At 41.1% G+C, this 14,681-nt stretch overlaps 1 protein-coding gene across 2 annotated transcripts in view; it reads right to left on the minus strand.

The window, feature by feature from the left end:
- The window catches only part of VPS50 (VPS50 subunit of EARP/GARPII complex), a 93,388-nt gene extending 80,911 nt beyond the window's left edge, over positions 1–12,477 (minus strand). The window contains exons 1-4 of one of the 2 annotated variants that reach the window (XM_040590686.1): positions 12,318–12,477; positions 10,024–10,092; positions 1,232–1,354; positions 556–627 (exon numbers count right to left, since the gene is read on the minus strand). In XM_040590686.1, coding sequence (XP_040446620.1) covers positions 556–627; positions 1,232–1,354; positions 10,024–10,092; positions 12,318–12,350 — 297 coding nt within the window. In that variant the 5' untranslated portion in view covers positions 12,351–12,477. The remainder of the gene's footprint in view (positions 1–555; positions 628–1,231; positions 1,355–10,023; positions 10,093–12,317) is intronic. The other variant, XM_040590687.1, reaches the window with a different exon arrangement.
- Between the last annotated feature and the right edge of the window lie 2,204 nt (positions 12,478–14,681).

Raw genomic sequence — 14,681 nt, forward strand, 5'->3', positions numbered from 1 at the left:
GAATAGAAAAAGCCTGAAATGTAACAACTACCTTTCAGAAGGTGCAACTCCCATTTCCCCCCATAAATTACAGTTATTACTCATTGTTACATTTGATTTGTTTTATTATGTAATAACTCTATACTAGTATTCACTAGAAACCCTTGTGGATGATTAACAAATTGGCAAATGAAAAACAGAGAAAATAGCAACTCTATGGAAAAAGTGCTTTACATTGCCAGAAATCCCTCAAAAAAAGAGGTACTACCACAGTATTCAGAGCTGTGTTGAACAATATTTTTCTTACAATATATAGGAAACACTGAGCATTCAGAAAAACAAGTTTCTAAAGAAACAGTCAGTACATCTGCTCCTTGTTACAACACATCACCAAGAGCTTCTTCCGTGATTTCATGTGATTATATGATTTACTAATATCATTTTCCACTATAAAAGCACACAACATAATATTAAAATTAATATCTAATGTGTTTAACTTCTTCAGTTACACTTCTGGCTAACTAATAAACAATACAACACACTGCCTGAGAGTACAGTGGAAACAATGTTACTTACGGCAGCTTGCTGTTGTTTTAATTTGTCTCTGTATTCTTCCAGTTCTTGAAGACTAAGTACTGGAGGAAGCCTCTACGTGTAAACAACAAATTAAATTCAGTGAGCAATTAAAGGATGTTAAATACACATGTACTATTAACTAACCAATGAATTCTACTAAAGAAACATTCTTACTGCTTCTGCCATCTAAATTAATCCATTATTTCAAATGATGGATACTGAAATAAATCAGTATTAAGATAACATATTATCATAATTACATCGTATAATTACCTCAAAAAGCTACCTTATTTGTAAGGTATATGTAAACATACATGTAAACACACAACCCCCCTAATACCACAACTTCTCAGTCAGTTTGCTAAAAATATCCAACATACAGAACTTTTTTTCCCCCACCAACTATTCCAACTATTTTGGCTTTTTCACTATAGTTTAGATTATGAAGTGCCTGTTAGCACACCTGATATTAATTCTACCACATTAAAAGAAGAGATTCCATACCAATACTATACACTAGAAGCTCCATACAACCACAACACGAGGCAGGAGGGTATAGTTTTATATTAATGCAAGATACAGGAAACAAAATGAAAAATAGCTCATTGAAATAAGCATACTTTTGACACTCATTTTTTGATATATTACTGTCTATTCTTTCAAGAGTACAGCTTACCTCTAACTCATACTTCACAATATCAAAGGAATCATTGGAAAAATAAACTTCTTCAATGCTGTTGATTATTTCTTGCTGAGCTTGAGGATCAGTTGGTTCTTCACGTAGTTCTCTGAGCTCCTCCTTCACAAAACAAAATAGGATATCCATGTTTTAATATCACAGCCTAACAAGAACAATGTTTTACCAAAACAAGTATTTGTATTTTCCAAAAGCCATTTACAACATTAGTACAAGAAGCAATGGCAAAGAACAGAAAGATCAGTACACTGTGGCTTGTTCTTCCACTTATAAACAGTAAGGTATTTAAAACTTTTCAAAGAGCACAGTGCAGACCTCAATGTTGCAGATCACTTAGACTTCTTCATTGATACATCTGTGGCACAAATGCACGTTCAGTCCACAGTTTTTGCATCCTGAGGTTTAGAAATTCTCATAATAAACTAAAAACAAACTGGCAGGGTATTTCTCCAGAAGAAAACCCTACAAAAACATAACAAAGAAAACCTGATTTTTTTACAAATAGAAGAATCATCTTAGTAAATGTAAGGTAGAAAGTGTCACTACAAACCTAAAACTTTTCAATTCAGCCCTCACAACTCACTGCAGTAAGAGTCAGGCCATCAAACACTTGACTTTTTTACAGGCAAAACCAAAACAGATCTGCCTTCTTTGCACAAAATTAACAGATTTCAGATTTTTCTCTGACTAGCAAGGCGATCTAAGCAAGGATGTGGCGTCAGCTTTCTGAAAACTAATATTCAAGAAGCAAGTATCCCCCTTCTTGCTGGCACAATCTTCCCTGAAAGGTCTTAAGAACCCAGCTGCTTCCACTGGTCACTACAAACCAAGTACTGAGCTTGATCATCCTCTTCCCCTCCTTTATTAGACATTTCAGCTAATACTTGCACTCTCCTGGAGGCCGTTCCCATCAAAGGAATGAAAATCCTTTATCAGAGACTCAAAAGGGAGAAGTGCCATGATATTCTTTCACAAAAAATCAAGATAAAATGGATCAAATTGCACGATATTGGAATTTAACCCTGGTGAAGTGATCCAGTGGACTGAAGTGTCCCATACAGACCTTAACTCTCCCAACAATGCCAAGTTGTTACAGTGGGAAAAGGTGCCAGTATTTTCATCACCAAGATCCCAAGGCTTATTTGACTGGCTAGAGGTATCAGATTTTAGATTAATCGGCTAAACAACTTCTAACTTGCTTATTTTGTAAATCAATGGAAATAAGGTCAATGCATACATGTTATGAGGCAAAGCAGCATTTAAATACAAAGCAAGGTGTTGGTTCCCTGCACAATGAGAGGCAGTCAAAGGTCTGGAAGAGCAGCAGCAAGAGCCACTGCTCCTCTAAAACGCCTCTCACAAGAAAAAAGGGGGAGGCGGGAGGGGGGGGGGGGGCGCTGGCTGGGCAAGAGTAAAATGGATTTCAATCGGACTTCGTGTCCCTGATCGGCAGGAACCCCTCGGTGGTAGTAGCGGGCACAAGCGAGGCCGAAGGAGCGAGCGGCCGGGCGGCGCCGGCCCCGGCCCTCTGCCGCCGGGCGGTGCTCGGGCGCCACCCGCTGGAGCGCGGGCGAAGCTGGAAGGCGGCTTCGAGCCCAGCCGGGCCAGAGGGTAGCCCGCAGAGAAGCCATCGAGGAGCCACCTTATTCCTCTCCCGCGAGGCCCCAAGGGCCTCAGATCTCCACGGAGGGACCGTCTGAAAACGCCTGACGCTGTGGCTGCCACCGGCACCCGCCGGCGGCGGCCGCCTGGCGTGCATCGAGGGAGGGTACCAACGGACGTAAGAGAAATCAGGAAGTAATACACATGAACAACGTGACAGCAACAAGTAACAAAGCAAAAGGATGTCATTCCTTAGACACACTTAAAACCGGGGTTTGAGCATTGTCCTGCGCGTCAGCAACACCAGAAGGCATAACAGCGCCTTGCTCAGGCACGGCCCGGGCCGTGCGGGGCTGGTCTGGACTGAACTGGGCCGTGCCGTGCCGTGCCGGACCGGGCCGTGTGGCGCCGGCGGCAGGCGGTAGCAGGGCGGCCCGTCTGCAGGCAGGCGGCCGGGGAGAGCCGGCGGCCCCGCACCGGCACGGAAGGGACGGGCAGGGCTCCGCACAGGCTGACCTGTCCCTTCAGCTTCATCTCTAGCCACCCAGTTCACCCAGCGGTGACACATTGCCACCTCACGTTTCAGCTTTAGTAAGAACAGGAGAAACACAGGAGAGCAGGTTATGAGGGTTGAGAATGAAAAGATGCTTGAAAAAGTCCCTTTAGCGCCCGCTTCCAGCCTTTAATCTATGAAGTTTCCGTCATGTGAGGGTGCAGGGCCTGGCAGAGGATGCACACATTCACATTCAGTGGCACCCTGCTCTTGCAAGTAATTTAATTTACAAAGCAACGAATCTATTATCTAACCATATGTATTCCTGTCCTTCGAAACAAACAAATTATTTCCCTCTGGACTCTCTAGAAAATGGCACCTTTATGCTGTACATCCCTCTACAAATTAGCTTAACACCTTACAGTACATTGAGTTTTAGCTATATAAACTAAAATGAAAAAATTAAAATTATCCAAGGCAACAGGGTCCGCATAATTTGTCCAGTGAACTATTGCAAATGGAATCATCTGATTTATCATTTGGTATTTGGCTACAAGTTCCTGCACAGTTGTTTGTTAAAGGAAAAAAAAAAAGAAGAAAAACTAAACCCAAGAAGCAATCTTAAGGATCACTTGTATTTTTAGCCTATTGATATCTTGTCATATTGGTGAAATGATACATCAATGCCATAGGTCAATGGTGATTGGCATCCCCTGAAAATGTATTAAGCAAGACATCATGGACACATATTCTGGATTTAGAGCCACGTGATAATAAATTGGGAGGGTTGTTTTTAATCTTAGACCACAGTTTTCGGGACAAAAATAAAGCTGATGTTGACGGGGCTAGGAAAATTACTAAGAAACTATTTTACCCTGTCTCAGATTATTTATCTGAAGTGTTTTCTTGCCAAAACACTGCCTAGGAAAATATTTATTAAATGGACAGAGTTTTTCTTCAATTTGTTCATTCTTTCCAGAAAAGCAGTCTAGTGAGAACAACTCTCCAGAATAAACTCAAGTTCCCATATAAATTACACTATCCGCCACCAGACTTCATCCAGTTATGAACTGCAGCTTCCAGTACATCATGCTCCACTAGTTTCAAATAACTAACATGCTCAAGGCCAATCCATTCACTCACCACTGAAGGAAGCAAACATCCTTAGATAAAGTTTATTTGCTGATACTCAATTTTCCTCATCCCTTTACCCAGAGATACAGAACAGTTTTACTATGTACATATGAAGCCCATAGTTACAGGGACCTCAGGAAAAGTCAAATTTCGTTCTGTGGAGCTAGTACTCGCACACTTTGCAGAGGCAGAGAGAGAAGCTCTATTAAACGCCTCAAGGCACTTTTTCACCTCAAAAACTTAGTTCTAACTATTGCCACTTAAGCGTGTGTGTTTAAAAAGAAAAAGTCAACACTAAAACACACTTGTCAGTAAATTTTACATAAATTCAGCAATTCTAAGGGCGAATCTGAATAGAAAAAATCTATAAAAAACTGGGACAGACAGTTGATAATCATGCAGAGAACTTCACAATTGCTAAATTAAATCAACTAGATACATAGGCAATCAGGAAAAGCAGCACATTGGCAAGATGGACCCCAAAGTATTCATTTTGATCCACCTGCCCTGGTTAACACACACATTCAGCAGTAGGAGCTCTCCAAGCAATAATGGGCCAACAGAGCCACCACCTAAGATGCTGTTTCATGGGCTACTCATTTTTCCAAAGTTTTGTTCAGCAAGAGACTTCACCTCCTACCTAAAACTTGCATCACCTGTGGTGCCAAATGTGCAATTGTTGTTTTCTTTCCAGTACTTTGGATCTTACTTTAATGGAAAGACAATTTATCCTAACATACTTCCTTTCAATTAACTATTAGTCCAGCCCTAGGCAGCAAGTCTCTCTTTCATAATGTCACCTAAATGGATCAGTGAAAGACAGTTTCTGGGGAGAAAAAAAAAAAAGGGGTGGGGGGGGTGGTGGTGGAGAAAACCCCTATTTGTCTGACAGCTTTGCATACTTGAGAAAGCCATTGCTAAATAAAACAGCGTTTGCATCCACACACTTCTCACATAATTTTCCCTTCCTAATAGAAGTTTCCAGGTCTAGGAGCCTGTGGCAATTCCTTGAAATATATTTCAGAAGAGTCATTTAATTGCAAACTCATCTTCAGGAAGTTTTCGATGACTTACCCAGCTATTTCCCAGTGCGTCATACTCCCACTCTCCCTGTATTCTACACTGCCTGTAACACCAAAACCAATATTGCTCTGTTTAATGAAGCATTACGGATAGAAAGTTGAAGCAAACACCTTCTGCATTCCAGTCACTCTCAAACAAAAGACTTGTGAAGACATTGACAGAAGTTAACTGATGCTACTCAGGAAAAAAAAATCTAAAAATTTTCTAAACTAATTAGAAGCTGAATGTCAGCAATCACCTATGCACCTCTACACAGAGAGTGCCAGGAGCCAAGTCTGTGCTTTACTCACTTGGACACAGCCTCCCTATGTCATGAGCCAAAACCACACCAATTAGCATGCTGTTGATTTATATCCCTCCATTCTGCACATGGATAACACCTATTTTAAAAGCTAAATACCAGGACGAGGGCCCTGCTCAACAGATTCAATCAGCAGGTACACTGCAACATCGTGCCATCATGAAATAAAGTATAAAAGTATTTTTATACACACACAATCTTTTAATTTTATCTATAGAAAAATATATATATATTATATATGTCTCACAAAGTATGTATAACTATCTATAAACTCACCTCAAAACTTTTTTTTTTAACTTTTTTTTCCCCCCTCCAGCTAACCTACAGCTAGGGAAGGCAGTCCCACACAAAAGTTTGTGGTATTTCCTTATCTTTCACAGGAAATGCCCAGAACCTTCTTTTGATCTTTCCTTCTTCAGTATGTATACAGAATAGTTATTAAAAAGCCCTCACTCTACCAAAACAAACATTACACTATGAAAACAGTTTTCCTGGTGGACACAACAAAGCCTGATCCTTATATTAAGTCACACCACTGCTTAATGCATGCTTAATTGCTTAAGTCACACCATCGCTTAATGCATGCTCAATTGCTTAAATCACACCATCAATGCTTAATCCGGAAAAGCACTCAGCTACTGTTAGGGAAACAGAAACCCACACAAACTAAAAGCTACGCTTCTGTATCTATAGGAAAAGCATTAAAAAGTAAACTTTCACTGTTGTTTACCACCATAAGCCACAAAGTTAACTAGTATTTGTATATTGCTTATGAGCTGATTATCATCAAGATAAATATAACCTAATTCAAAATCAACTCATTATTAACCCCACAGGCTTGAATTCAGGTGTACAAAATACCTATCTCACCCTTTTGTGGCAGAATCTACTAAACAAAACTGTTACCAGCTCAGGAAACAGCAAAGCTGACAACAGAATGGTTCAAAGAGTTACGGTTTCCCCAGGGCAACCAGAGCACATAGATGAAGTAAGGTCTCTCAATCAAAAAATGTATGAAATCCCTCTGTAGACAACTTTCTCTTCAAGAAATCCAGCCTTGCAGTTCAGATTTGCCTTATCTACAGTCTGTATCACAGACTTGAACTACTATACACTTATTTCTCTGTGTGACCAAGTTGGCAGTATGAGCCTGCATTACAATAGAAAGCAAAGATTTCTGGTGATTTGCCTCTGTATGATGGAAGCAAATTTAAAATTTTTCAAAACAGTTGCAGAACTTTAAGTACTGGTTAGTGTGAGTGCATACGCTTGGAGGTATTCAATAAAATAGCCAGGTATCAAATCATTTCATCAATCAATAAAAAATTGAGAAGCACAGTCATCACTAACATGCCCACCAGCAAGCTACCAGTCAGCAAATCGATGACTTTCAAGATCCAGAAAAATTTCATTGGTTTTGTCCTCAGGGGATGCAATGTCAATACTCTTCTTCCCATGCTCCATATTTCCCATTTGACCTCTAAACTAGCATGACAGTCCTCCAGTTCAAAAACATGGATTTGGCCCCCAGGATTAGCATTATCTATCAATGGCTTGTGCTCTTCCCACTAATTCATGCTGGCTCTGCAGCCTTTCATTCTATATACCTCTCTACAGCTCTAACTCAGCTTTTGAAACTTCACTAACATTTGCCCTAAATCTGAAGACACCACTTTGAATGTGGAAGTGCAGCATCATAACCATTCTATCATCAAAAACAGTATTTGGCTGGTGAGCTTGAAACTTTGGGTATTCAAGATATGAACAAAAACAGTCATTAAAACATGGCAGCAGAGAATAATGTGTTCAAATAGCAGCCTGCAACAGTATGAAGTTATTCATATATTCATAAAGGCCTTTACTCATTGCCTTTAAAAATCTGCACCTTTTCTTTAATCTTTACTTTTGCATTCAGAAGTGAATTCCCTTCACCAAACCTGTCCATTATAATAAAATAATTATTGAGAGGCATTAGCTTATATGCAGCAAAGCTGCTTGATCCTATAATTATAATGTAATTCTGATTTGTGACATCAGTACATTGCCACGGCGTTAAATATAGCTTCAGTTCAAAACAAATACCAATAGCCAAAAGCTCAATGACTTTAAACTTCTGTGCAGTACTGAAAACTAATCTCCTTGACAGGTACTCATACCACAAATATAGACAACATCTCCCTCTCCCCACCCCCCAGAATTCCTGTTTTCAGTAAAGCATATCTGAATCCATGCTCACAGTGACAGGAGACATATTACTGTGCTTCATCATTTGGAAAGTAATATCCTACTATAAAGGTTTTAGCAAAGCTAAGGAGGCATAAAAATATAAATCCTTCCTCTAAAAGAGAAGGGCTGGAAGTAAAGTTACCATAACAAATGGCTTGGGACCACAGCCAGAATTCAAACTCATTTATTCAACATTCTCTTAGAATCACAGAATATCTCAAGTCGGAAGGGACCCATAAGGATCATTGAGTCCTAGTCCCTCCTCCTCACAGGATTACCTAAAACTAAATCATATGACTAAGAGCATCATCCAGATAATCAGATAACCAGGCAAATTCATAAAAGTTTCATTCAATACAGCTTGTTGAGAAGGTAAAAGTTAACATAAGCTACTCTGAATCTATATCCTGAACAAAAAATGTATATTCTGAATATAGCAGTTATTTTGAGAGCTACTCACTTAAGACATTTTAGAAGGAAAAAAGGTTATTAAATGACTGAAAAAATATAAAAGTTTAATTCTGTGGCACAGGGGAGAATAACTAATTTTATCAACTTTAAAAAAAAAAAATCAGGTGAAAAGTTCTAATGTCGATGCAATCTTGGCTTTTCAGGCTCAGAATTCATAACCCCAATGAGATTCTGTTTGCAGAACAGTTGCAGATAATGTTCTCATATTACAAATGTTTGACATAAATGCATGAAAAAAAAAAAATATAATATATTGAGAGGTATTTGATTTCCTATTGTTACCAATAGAAGTGTAGACTTACATAACATCAGACTATTACAGAATGGAAATCCAGCCAAGATACCCTACATCTACTTTCTACCTGGAGAGTCACCGGCAAAAAAGACGGTTTGAAACTGGATGCTCAGTGGGTGGCAGGAATCTGCAATTTTGCAATCTAAGCCACGGAGATGGTGTTCTTTCAACATTGCTGCAACTGAATACTTTCACTCTTTGAAATCAATATACTGGCCACTGTTCAGCAGAGTATTATATACCAATTCAGAGATTGTTACCCAATTTTTTTAACATACAGCAACACTGATTTTCTGGTCTGCCTCAGCACAAGCAAACATATTACACAGTATTTATATAGAGACAAAGAAATACAAGAGGTTTTTTCTTTTGTTTACTTTAAACTATTGTAAAATAAAGCAACCAATTTCAAGTCAGTAACTTAAATATCTCATGGGTTAAAGGCAAAGTCCAAATTAGGGGAAAACAATGAAAACACCCACAGCAAGTCTTCTGAATTGTCCACTCAGATCAACAGGGTATAAGGAGCAGTCAAATACTGTGACAATTGTTCCCTCACACCCAAATTATTCGGCATTATTTGTGAGACAAGAGTGAGATGGTATCATTTCAGTAATGATAGCCAAAAGAAACCCCAAAAACACTAATGCTATTATTATAAAGCTATAACTTTTAAAGTAGAACACAGAGTTAATGATACATGCTGAAGATTACAACCATGAAAATACAAAATATACTTACGGCATCGAAACCATGAAAAGACTAAATATCAAGACTACAACTATACAGGCTACCCACACAGCATCTACCTTCCAAAGTAAAAAAAAAAAAAAAAAAAAAAAAAGCACTTTTTTTTTTTTTCCCCCCCCTTCATTCCAGGAGGAAATGTACATAATATTATGATCAGCATCTAGTGACAACTCAAAAGTTCCATGAAATAAATTTTAATGCAGTTTCATTCTGAGCTGGTAAACTATTTGGTCTCACAGCTCTTAATTCTTTCATAAAAATATTTTGAATGATTTTCAGCAAGAAATAAAACTGTCAAAAAGAACAGCAGCAAACCTGGTGTAAAAAAAAAAAGTGGGGAAAAAAAGAAAGATAAACAACTGTCATCTAACTATAAAATTGAAAATGGGTGGGAATGGAGGGACTGTGCATCATACCTTACTAGGAATCCGAAAGCTTTCAATAGGACTGAGGTCATGAACGCTCTCCTGAGGACTTCTTAGACCCTTTAAAAGAATTTAACAGCCAGTTAAGATTGATTACTTTATGTATCTTGCAACCAAACTGCACAAGTCCTACGTGGTGTTGATTATACACCTACAAGTCCTTTAATAAATCACAATGACACGAGGCTGGAATGGTAAGATCTTATTCTATAAACATTTAAGCAAGACCACTGGTGTAGAAATTATGCTCCTCAAACATCTAAGCATTTCCAACTGTATGTTACAATATGTAGCTTTTCAGTACAGTTCACCAACATTCCCTTCATAAAGCTCACTTATATCCTCCTCTCAACTTCCAGATGTTATTTTAAATTTTAAAATGCACGTGTCCAAAAACCACAACATACTTCGTTCCACTAACTTAATGGAATCAAATAATCAAATCCAATTTTTTTGCTTGATGACATATTTGTCTATTTACCATACAGCACTATTAGGACTGGTTTTCCTTACGCATCACTAAACTGAAAAAGATGCATAATACACATTAGTTGTTTTATATAATTATTACTCCTTAAAACACATACCCACATAAATAGCATATGCTCTAGTAGAGTGAAGCTTTGGATGGGAAGCATCAATTAACCGGTATGTTTGCTGAATATCCAACACAATTTTATGAAGCAATACACAGAACATGCTATTTAGTGCATTTTCTGACAGCTCCCTAGGCAGACGTGAATCTAAACATTTAAGTTTCAGATACGGTTCTGGGTGAAGCTCCCCCTGAGACTTCAGGGTGTTTATGAGAGCCATGAGTTTCAGGCAGATTTCCCTCGTACTCTTGCGATTGATGCTGACAGTACTGTTTCCAAGCCCCCTCCAGGCCCTAGCTACCTACACTTTCTTCAAAACAAAAGGACCTACTCAATTACCATGCAAGTTTAGGATGAGAAAAGTCTGTATCTATCCTTTTAAACTGATAGCGTTTCTCAAGTTTTTGTGGTAACTACTACATTAGACAATTACAATTGTTTCATCTACCTAGGATGCAAAATCTCTTTATTTTGGTTTTGATTCTCAGATTTCCTTGCTTATCATTTCAAAACACTCTCCCTTTCCAGCTACCCACCACCAAAGGTGATTCATCTGTATGCATCAGAAATTCAAGGTAACAAAGCAGCTGCTGCCAGCTTCTCGTACTTCCACACATCCTCTCAAAAGTCTGCAGTACTAGCAACTTATCTCCAGAAACAGTAAGAAGTTTCACTTATCAAATGCTAAATGGAACTTAAATCCTTGCCAAAGGCTGAAAATGGCATAAATCGCATCATTTTCATACCACAACTTTTCCACACCAGGCAGGCTTCCCAGAACTCCTTAGTCAAGCTGAAAACTGATCATTTACTGAAGGGGAGTAGAACATTATTTTAGAAATACAGCTACCATGCCAGTGCCCATTTTTAAGCCCTGCCTCCCACATAAGCATCACAACACTGAGGACACAGTTTAGAAAAAAACCCAAAGTTCAGTTTCTGACTTTCCCATCATTTTCTGTAACTATCTAGAATATCTGACGTGATGGGTGACCCAGGTGATTTTTTTAAGTTATCAAATTCAGACACACAGGCAAACAGGCTTCATTTTAGAGGTAGTTTGTATATGACTTGACTCGAATGCTGTTCTAATACACTCCTTTAAAAAGGCTTGCAACCTGAGAAACACTGTTCCAAACAGACTAGATCTACATAACCCTGGAGACACCTGGTACAAAGAAGTGCATTGGCAGAAACACACGCAATACTTCAGCAGACATTCAGTATGTGCCCGCCCGAACAGCTCCCCGGCCCCTCCACAGCCCCGCCTGCCTCCGAGCAACAGCGTTTGCTGGCAGGCAAGGCCCTCGGCACGGCGCCGCAAAATTATACGTCAAAAAAGGAAACTGACACCGACCAGCCGTGTCATCTTGAACGCCAGCCTGCCTGTTACCGCACACGCTAGGCGCTAGCACCTCTGCGTGCCTCCATTTCTTGATTTAAAATAAATAAATAAATAAAAACCTGGATGCGTGCGTACCGAGAGCTAATAAACCAAGACTTCCCTCTCCAGGCAGGCCGGGCTGAGGGCGGCGCCCGCGCCCCGCAGGCCCGTCGGAGGCCCGGGCACGGCCGCACACGCCCGCCCCGGCTCCCCGCCCGCCGTGGGCCCAGGCACGGCGCCCCCGAGGAGAGCCCAGGGCCCGCCGGCGGCGGGGCCCCGCTGCCCCCCCGACGCGCGCCGCTCACCTGGCGGGTCATCAGCGACTTGATCTTCTGCATGGCGGTGCCGCCAGCGCCGCCCCGCAGGCGCTCAGCAGCCCTGCGCTGCCGCGGGCTCGGGCCCGGGCTCTGGCGGGCACGGGGAAGCCATATTGGACGCCACCTGACAGCGCCCTCCCGCTGCTCCCTGGGACCGGTAGTCCTCGGCCGGCGCCGCCCAACTACAAGCCCCGTCAGTGCGGCCGGGAGGGCGGGCACCTGAGGAAGGAGCGGGGTGGGGCGGCCGCGGCCTGGCGGGCGGCCTCAGCCACAAGGCGCCTCCTCTCCGCGAGGCGCGGGGGCGCTGTGAGGGGGAGCGGGCCGCGCCGCGGGCGGCGTGGGGAGACGCGGGGCCGTTCCTGGGGAGGGGGGACGCGGTGTCTTTGGGAGGCAGCGGAGGAAAGGCCTGGAGCGGCGGGACGGCGGCTCCGGTGCGGCGCTGGCAGCCCTCCGGAGCCCCGGAAGGCGACGCAGTTCTCGAAGGCGACGCGGAACCCGTGTCGCCAACCACCGGGCGCTGCCCCGGGCGCCGCCTTAGCGATCCTGTCCGCGAACACCTCGGCTGGGGCCAGAGGGTTTCTTTCCCTGGGTTTGAGGGATGTTTATAAAATACTTGAACATTGAGGTTTGCTTGGTTAGACTTTGAAAGCAATTACCTGAGAAGGCAAAGCGAGACTGCGTCTAAAGAGACAGACCAGCTAGCAGATACACTTAGACGATGGCCATTTTCTGTTTGCCTCTGGTTGGTTTCAGGTGTCTCACGAAATCAGGCCTGTTCGCAGCCGATGCAGTTTTGCATCAGTAAAACAGGCTTTTGTGTCTCTGTACTTCAGTTGTATAGCTCTCTAAGAATGAAAATAAATGTCTCATATCTTTTAGAATCTATTATAAAAGTACAAGATAATTTTATTTATAGAATAGAAGAATGTATTCTATAATCTTTGCTTAACAGGAGACAACATTCAATAACAAGACTGCCAAGACTGCGGAAGAGGTTGTCTTTCCTTTTGGAGTTTACTAGAACCTGCACATAGGTCAGCTCTGTGTGTGTTTCCTAATCCCATTATTTAGCCTCCCAACAGGCTGGTAAATTGCTGAAGGGTAGGTTCAGGTAAAAGCAGCTATGTTGCTCTCCCTTTGAACCGACATAGTGACAAAGGGAAAGTCAGGACCAGTGGTCCCTTCCCTTGATTATTTAGCAAGAATTCATTACTTCTGACTACCATTCGGAATATCATCTGTAATTATTTCTGTAGAAAACCTCTGCCAAGTTTAATTTCATTTCATAATGAGATTTCATTCTCATTAATAAAAAAACTAAAATTTGCAGAAATACTTGAGTTCAGAATTTTAGTGCCACAAATAAAGTTCCTTTAGTGCAGTTGCTTTTATTAAAAAGGAGTGAGGTTTTATTTGCATTTAGTCCAAATGCCATTTATCAACCAGCACAAGCTAGAATTCTATAGAAAAAAATAATACACATCTTTAGCATCCACTTTGTTTGTGGTAGTTATTTAGCATAAAAATTTTCAGCATATTAATGACATCAAGAGCATATCCTAATGCTGGAAATAAGGGGACACACTTAACTGAAAAATGGATCTATGCTAATATGTTCTTCCCCTTCCCCTGCCCCCCTCCGATTTGCCCACATAGGGTATTTAAAGTGCTAACACAGGCTTTATCACAATGTAAAAGCTCCCATCGTTTCAGAAATTAATTAGAACCTGTGACCAACATTTTTTTACATGTTGAAACCAAGTAGATAATAATTTCTAACTCGGGTTTTACAAAAGGTTGCCATTTGATGTATCTAACCTACAGTTAAGTAGATTAAGCAGGTTATGAACAGCAGCATTCAGGAGGGGCAGGGCAGTGGACCTGGGGAGCCTTTGGAAATATGCAAAATGCCTTCTTCATCTCCTGGCTTATGTCAGGTAGTGACATTATTTCTGGTGAGACCACTGTACTTCTGGTTTTGTTAACCTGAAATAATTGTCATGTTTCTTACATATGATCTAGAAAGATCTGGACATTTTCACCTGTCTTGGTAAAAATTGAATGTTCAGCCTTTCTGGTGGGAGCTTAGGTCCCCTGCTCCTAACACACGGTGAGAGGGGACACAGTTCCTTGATACCAGTCCCTCCTGCACAATGCAGGATACAGTCTAGCCTAATATTTGTTAATCCATAATAGTTTGCCCAAGTGCTGTATAGCAAAAAAATTAAAGTGTGTTTTTCTATGGTTAAATCATCTCTGTCACTGCAAATATTTGCTGTTGCAAACTGTTGCTGCACATGCAACTGTGGGGGGGTTGCCTGGTTCACTGCTGATTTGTACAGTAAGTGACAG

The sequence above is a fragment of the Falco naumanni genome, chromosome 4 (assembly GCF_017639655.2).
Source record: "Falco naumanni isolate bFalNau1 chromosome 4, bFalNau1.pat, whole genome shotgun sequence".
NCBI lineage: Eukaryota > Metazoa > Chordata > Aves > Falconiformes > Falconidae > Falco > Falco naumanni.